The 7,276-nt window shown below is 48.6% G+C and overlaps 1 protein-coding gene across 1 annotated transcript in view; it reads right to left on the reverse strand.

Annotated features, from left to right (window-relative positions):
* Positions 1 to 4,937, reverse strand: part of Creg2 (cellular repressor of E1A stimulated genes 2) — a 40,769-nt gene extending 35,832 nt beyond the window's left edge. Inside the window, exons 1-2 of the mRNA XM_036168285.1 lie at positions 4,259 to 4,937; positions 1,246 to 1,415 (exon numbers count right to left, since the gene is read on the reverse strand). Of these exons, the coding sequence (XP_036024178.1) occupies positions 1,246 to 1,415; positions 4,259 to 4,693 (605 nt within the window). The 5' untranslated portion in view covers positions 4,694 to 4,937. The remainder of the gene's footprint in view (positions 1 to 1,245; positions 1,416 to 4,258) is intronic.
* Between the last annotated feature and the right edge of the window lie 2,339 nt (positions 4,938 to 7,276).

Here is a 7,276-nt window from a genome sequence, read left to right on the forward strand (position 1 = left end):
TGGGATGAATGCTCTTAATCACCTCTGTATTTGCAGATGAAATGGTAGATGCCAGGAGTCATTCTGGCCTCCCCTCCAGGCCACCCTGTGACCATTGTTAATCTTTGGGGTAGGGAGGGGACCTCCACAGGAGTTCAGTAAAGTGTCTCCCCGGCAGCAAATGATTTGGGGCTTTGTAATAAGTCGATGATATCTGAATGGGTACTCCAATTTTGCTTAAATGTCTTTAGAAGGCTTTTCTTCTAGAGAGCTTTGGAGAAAGTGTATTAAAGGATGCTGGCTTTGAATTCCACACATCCCTTGGGGAGAGCAGGGCTATAAATGAATTGAAAAAGCAATGGCCTCCAGCCTGCACATGCCAGAGAGACAGACTACTGGATCTCCTTTCAACTCCAGCCCTTTGTAGTACTATAGAGTTGCTATGGCCCACCTGGGTGTCAGATGAGGCACCTAGGGCCGGGAATGGAGCTTGGTTGGTGGAGTGCTCATCCAACATCCCTAAGGCCCTAGGTTCAATCCTCAGCAGGGCATTCACCAAATGTGGTGTAATAGGTTCAAGGCCAGCATGGGCTACACAGGACCATGTCTCAAAAAAAGAAAAATGACCTCACAGAAGGCACCTTGCATCTATTTCCAAGGTTCATCAACACTCTGTAGGGTAGCAATGATTACGAATACCAACTTCTGATGGTTCAGATGAATTTTCATCTTTATGTTGGTCTCAAAGTGATATACATTCAGCAGACTTTGCGTTGTGGTTTTTAATTCTTTTTCTTAGGCTGTGACTACAGAAAAAGCTTCTCCTTTTCCTTTGAGTACGGTAGTCAACAAGGTACCTTGTCAAGATTTTATTATAAACTAGGCTTTGTATTAGCTGACTCTGTCCACCTGCAGGTCAAGGCCAATGTTCTGAGAAGAGTTAAAGTGGGACTAGGTTGGGCAGGAGGTGGGGGGTGGGTTCGGTAGGTCCAGTGTAGCACACACATTGCAACTGACAAAACTTTCACTTTGTAACAGGCTCGCTGGACATGTGACCCCAGTGAAAGTCCAAGTCCAAGGATCCTCCCATTTTATAGATGAATAAATGTTAGGTAGCTTGTTCCAAATCACACTGCTTGGTCGGCAGTAGAATTCTGAGAGTAAAGATGCCAATCTACATCTGTGACCATGCACAACCCACCTTCCACCTCCGCCCAAACCTGTAAGAATAAATCCTCCCCCTCCCCCTCCCCTTCCCTCCTCTACCTGCAAAAATCTCCTTCAGATTCCGGCAGCATCAACGAGGCTATGGGGTTCTTGACCAGGTCAGCTACCACAGGGTCCTTGGCTGTCATGTAGAAGAAAGGAGTCCCCGTGCTGTTGTGGAGGGGGCCATCGCTGATGGCCAGGCAGCTCCCAAAGGGCAGCCCTTGGATCTAACAAATGCAACAAATAACAACAAAAAGGTGTTTGGGTGGCAGAGCTCCTGGTCACACAAGCTGGTGTGTGTGTGGGGGGGGAAGGGCAAACTTTGTGTTCCTGGGCAGGAGATACAGCACTGGGGGCCTTGTTTGGACCAGTGGATTTTGACGGGTATACTAAGGCTAGGTGGTCCCAATTGATGCAGCTCACTCAGGGATGGTTTCAGAATTTCTCTGGGGAGATAAGAGTATTCTGTCTGGGAGCTGCCTTCACACTTTACTCTTTTATTTATTTATTTATTTATTTATTTATTTATTTATTTATTTATTTATTTATTTTGAGCTGAGGATCGAACCCAGGGCCTTGCGCTTGCTAGGCAAGCGCTCTACCACTGAGCTCAATCCCCACTGCACTCATTTTATTGGCAGGTAGGGACTATGAGGCCTGTGGGGAAGAAGAGAGCCTTTCCCACAAGCTCCTCTTAAATACTCACTGCCTTCATCATCTCCTCCATCTTTCTACACTTTGGGGATAGAATTTAATTCACTTTAATGAACTGCTTGGTCTTTGGAGGCCAAGAATATTCTGTGCCGTTTCAGCTAGGGCAACAGTTCTTTGTTTATTAGTTGTATTTTATATTGTGATCAATTACCTTTCGGCATATAACTGAACAAGTCATGGGAAGTTGATCAGTTAGATACCCTTTTTTGCCTCAACGGAAGTCACAGAAGCATGGTATACTGATCTTTGCCCGTGCTCATCTAGGAGATGGGGGGGGGGGGGTCCCGTGTCACATCTCTGTGACTTTAAGCAGAAACAAAAGCATTTCACTCTTAGCATTTCCCCCAAACTCTGCCACACCTGCTTTGTCTCTTACAAAGAGCCCTGGCTCCACACCCCTCCCCCCTGCCCCCCCCCCCCCCCCCCCAATGAGGCTGCCATGGTTTCCCAAGCACCTGACAGTATACAAGATTGTGAAAGGAGGGGCTTAAATCATTTAGAAACGTGAAAAATTAACGAACTCTCCAAATGGCAATATTACATCATCCACAGATTCTATTTTCAGCCTATCATGGACTGCTCAGCAGTTCCTGCAAATGTTTTCTGAATTGACTGAGTTTGGGCTAAAAGTCAGTATTGGAAGGGGAAGGCCTATGGAAGCTACCCAAAGGCCTGTTGAAGGTCAAAATCTCTTCAAGACAAGGACGCTAGATGCCTTTTCTTCTTGATTGTTTATGTTTTTGTGAGGCAGGGTCTGGATATGTAGCCAGGGCTGGCTTTGAACTCCCAATTCCCAATTCTCCTACCTTAGCCTTGGTACTGGAACTACAGGGGTGGACCAACAAGCCTGACGGGCATCAGATTTTTCTTTTCTTTTCTTTGTGTGTGTGTGTGTGTGTGTGTGTGTGTGTGTGTGTGTGTGTGTTCGTATTCATGCATTCTAGTGTACCCGTGTGTGTGCTCATGCATAGTGTGTACACGTGGCGGTCAGGGGACAATCTCCTGGTTTCCTGGTATCATTCCTCAGGGTCCATTACTGTTAGGTTTTTTAGACAGGGTCTCTTGGTGGCCTGGAACTCCCCAAGTAGGATAGGTTAGCTTGCCAGCAATCCCTAAAGATGCACCTGTCTCAACCTCCTCAGCACTGTGATTACAAATTCCCGCCATCATGTTTGGCTCAAAACAAAAACAAAGCAAAGGAAAAACAAAAACAGAAACAAAACATGGGTTCTGGAGGTTGGATAATCCTCAAGCATTCTACTGCTGAGACATTTCCCAAACTTTAGGCACTAGGTATTTGTGTGTGTGTGTGTGTGTGTGTGTGTGTGTGTGTGTGTGTGTGTGTGTGTGTGTTTACCATGATTAACTTCATATTTAACCTTCATATTCTATTAAGGTATGTTTTAGAAGTGTAAAAACACTGGGAATACAAAACTGGCTGGGATTCTGACATAGAAAGAGGACATGATCACGGGCATTAATAGGATAAAATTGTCACTAGATAATTTTTAAGAAAACAAAAAAGAAATTCCATGCTCTGCCTATAGAATTACTTAATTTTATATATGGGGAAAATAGGGTGCTTTGGCTAAACCGGGGCTAGTGAGACACAGAATTGAGGCAAGGGCTTGACTCCCACACAGTGTGATATATATCAGAAGGATGCTAGTCCTTCCGTGCACAGATTACTTAGGAGCTCGGGTCACATCTCTGTCTATTATACAGGACCAGAAGCTTTCTAGAGGCTATTCTTGCAGAATATGCCGCTTCAGGGCCTCTCCATGCTATTCTGGGTTAACGTGTGAAAAAAGCCTTGGGGACTGAAAGAGACATTGTAGCTTGAAACAGCTCCCTCCAGAGTAGTTGCGCGTTGCCTAAGTCGTCTTTCTCAAAAATTCGAGTTCCATTGTTTTTTTAAGTGTAAATTTCTACCAGTGCGTGGATGGTGCCTTTCTCCCACGCCCTCTTGGTGTGGGAGGTGGTGCGGGAGTCTGTCTGCGGGACAGTGCTCGGAGCCCGCAGGGACTGAATGCTCCTCATTTGTGATTCCAAAGGCGATCCTGTCTGCTTTCCAGGTCTCCGTGTGACGCTGATTATTCGACACCATCTCTTTGGCCATCTTAAGACAGAGATTCAGTCACTAACCACCAGACTGTTCCCCAGGGTCTCCTTCCTCCCTACTCTCGTGCACTTGGCCGGATGAACCGACTCCTGCACAGCCGGGTTCCGTTATTCACAAGGCATCTACAGTCTAGGCACCTGTGAAATCCGAGTCGCCCAGTGCCCTGGGCTCGCCCCAGAATTGACGGACCACGACGAGACACGCACCACCCCCGCGTTCCGACCTCTCGCTTACCTTTTCGTGGGTAGATGCAGTGGCCAGACAGCCCCACGAGCTGGCGTGGACCAGGGAGCGGGCGGTGCCTGCACGCACCCTGGGGCCGGGGGATGCTACGGATGATCCGCTCTCCCGCCGGTAGGAGAACATTCCACGCGGGGCCGGTGCGGGCCTGGTGCGGGCAGAGCCCCGAGGCCGCAGGTGCGTGTCCTCCTTGTGCGCCGAGGCCGGGAAGCTCTGCTGCCAGATGCTACCCGAGTCCTCCAGTAGCGCGGGCAGTGCCTCCTCCGTGGACGCGCTGTCCAGCTCCTCGTCTACCTCGTTGGTGACAGCCCAGGACACCGAGCTCACGATCACGTAGCCGGCGGCCGGGGACAGCAGGGCGCTGCAGCACAGCAGCCAGGACAGGCGGGTCCCTGGCCCCGCAGGGCGCTCCCCGCCGGACAGCGACATCTTCTTGCAGGCGACGCGCCCTGTGGTGCGGACCGATCGCCTAGCAGCGGCCGACCAGGGGCGCCCCCCTGCGGCAGAGCGTGCGCCTGGAGTTCCTTCTCTTCGCTGTAGGATTCCCGGGTCGGGGATCGCGATCAGACCCTGAGGTGCCCTTACTGCTTGACACCCCAGTCAGAAGAGACGTCTGCCGCAAGGCCAGACTCCTCTCAGCTGTGCGTAACGCCGCTGCTGGACGCAGAGTCCAGGCGTGCCAAGGCGGGATGGCTTGGTTTTTCTGCAGACTGGCACGTGTTCTGCAGCCAAAGGGTGGGCGTTCACAACTCAGGCTCAATGCACTCCTCCGCTCCACAGCTGTGAGACTCTGCAAGCTGCTTGACTTCTCTGTGCCACCCCAGGACCGTGCCAGCAAGAAGGACATCACTAGGCTCAGTGACTGCACCTTGAACCCCCCCAGAGCCATGAGGCACATGACACCCACATTCCCCTTAATTCATCCAGTCTGTAGTGTCATGCCATTAGCAACACAGACTAATAGGGCATCTTAAAAACATCTTGTTCCAGTAAGACGTTTAATAAATATCAAAATAACTTAAAATGAATTATAATTTCTTGCCTCTTCTTATGACATGCAGACTTTGTCCCACCAGGGGACACGTTCTATAGCTTGTATTCCTAAAATGCAGGAGTCCTGCTCTAATTGGTCCCATAAGAAAATAACTTGAAATAGCATTTGAGTGTTTGCTACATTTCATCCTCGGCGCACCCAGCTTCGATATCTCCTCTGCCCCATCCTGCCGCTCTTCCTGGATGCGGAGCACCCTGCCAGTGTAGACACAGCTGGCCTCTCTCTTCTGCATGGTGTTTTGTTTTCTCTCCCTTGCTGCCCCTGGCTTCTCTTTTCATCTTTCCGAACTCTGCCCTTTGTCCGCTTCTAAACACTGAAGTTGTTTTCAGTCTCTCCACGAGCTATCCTGTTTATATTCACTGCTTCTGCCTTTGCCTGCTGCTGCTCTCCCCAACCTCCCACTCCCTCTCATCCCGGTTCCTGGGAAGATGTGACCCACAGTCTTGAGAAGCAGGATGGTTAAGTCATTGAAACCCCAGCCTCTGCAGCCAGCCATGACGGCACACACCTGCTATCTCGGCACTTGGGAGGTGAAGGCAAGAGAATCTGAAGTTGAAGGTCATCCTTACCTAGGTAGCAAATTGGACACCAGCCTAGACTACATGAGATACCATCTCAAGATCAAACAAATAAAAGCCAATAACCTTTCAGATTGAAAATAATCCAGACCTTGCTCAATCAGGTCCTGATTGTGGGAGACTGACCCGTCACCTGACACTTCTGTCTTTGTGTCTTTATCTGCAAAATGGGGCCTGTTACATCTCCCTCACCAGGTTTTGGATGTTAAGCAGACTGTCTTTAAGTGTCGGGGCGGGGGGGGGGGGGAGGGAGTGCTCATGAGGAGTTTGACCCCGCTATGTCTGCTCAGAGGGAAAAGGATGTCTGTTCCAATCTCAAAAGGAAAAGAGACAGAACTAATATATCAGTCCAGGAAGAGGACCTGTGTATGGTGGTCTCAGCCCCCAATCTGCTTTTCACTTCAGGATCAACCCACCTTCTCTTTCCTCGCGCCTGAGGTGGCCAGCTGTGGGGGAGGCATGCACCTTCTCTGCCTAACCCACGAGTAAGTTCAATTATAGAAGTCCTGCTTGCTCAAAATTTCTCAGTTTTCTTTATTGTTATCTCCATTGTCTTGCCCATTATCTCCATTATGCTTTCTGATTCTTGTATTTTATTGCCCCAAACAGACTCAAACTCAAAGCAGATTTAAGGCAACCATCAGCCAGGACATGGCAAGTATCGAGCATATGACAGTATCTTTGTCTTTGGCCTCCAGGGGTCTACCGGTCCTGTCACTCAAATTTGAGGAGATAATTTCCCTCAGATTTCTTGCATTCCTGTGGGGGGCCAGATCTGTTTGATTAGTTGTGAAAAGCTAGAGACAGTGTATTCATCTAGATTCACGGACTGCTCCCACAGACCCTATTAGAGGCCTATTCTTGTTAGTAAAGATATGGGTATGGGTGTGCTTAAATTTGTTAATTAATTCTATGCAAATAACTTTGTTATATGACGTCAAACTGGCATAGACAGCAATTATACTATCAGAGTATGAGAGTTCCTATTTTTCTGCATTCTTAACTATTCAGATTATTGTCAAATTTAAAAAATAGTTGCCCCCACCCAAATCTAGTAGATGAGCAATGATGATTACTTGCTAATGTTTGCCTCAGCCTGAGGACCATTACACTAGCTGTTTTTCCTTCACTGTGACTGAATTAACTGACATACACAGATTGAAGGAGGAGAGTTCTGTCTTGGCTCCTGACGTCATAGGGGTTGGTCCATCATGGTGGGAAGGCGCATAAGGAACAGAGAAGTTCATGTCATGGTGCATCAGGAAGCAGAGGAAGGAGAATTCCAGTGTGCTCCAGTGTCAGCCTTTCCCTGTTTGCTCCTTCACAGACACACCCAGAGCTGTGCTCTGCCATCTTCTAGACTATTCTAAATCCACTCAA

The sequence above is a fragment of the Onychomys torridus genome, chromosome 18, assembly GCF_903995425.1.
Source record: "Onychomys torridus chromosome 18, mOncTor1.1, whole genome shotgun sequence".
In the NCBI taxonomy this organism is placed as follows: Eukaryota; Metazoa; Chordata; class Mammalia; order Rodentia; family Cricetidae; genus Onychomys; species Onychomys torridus.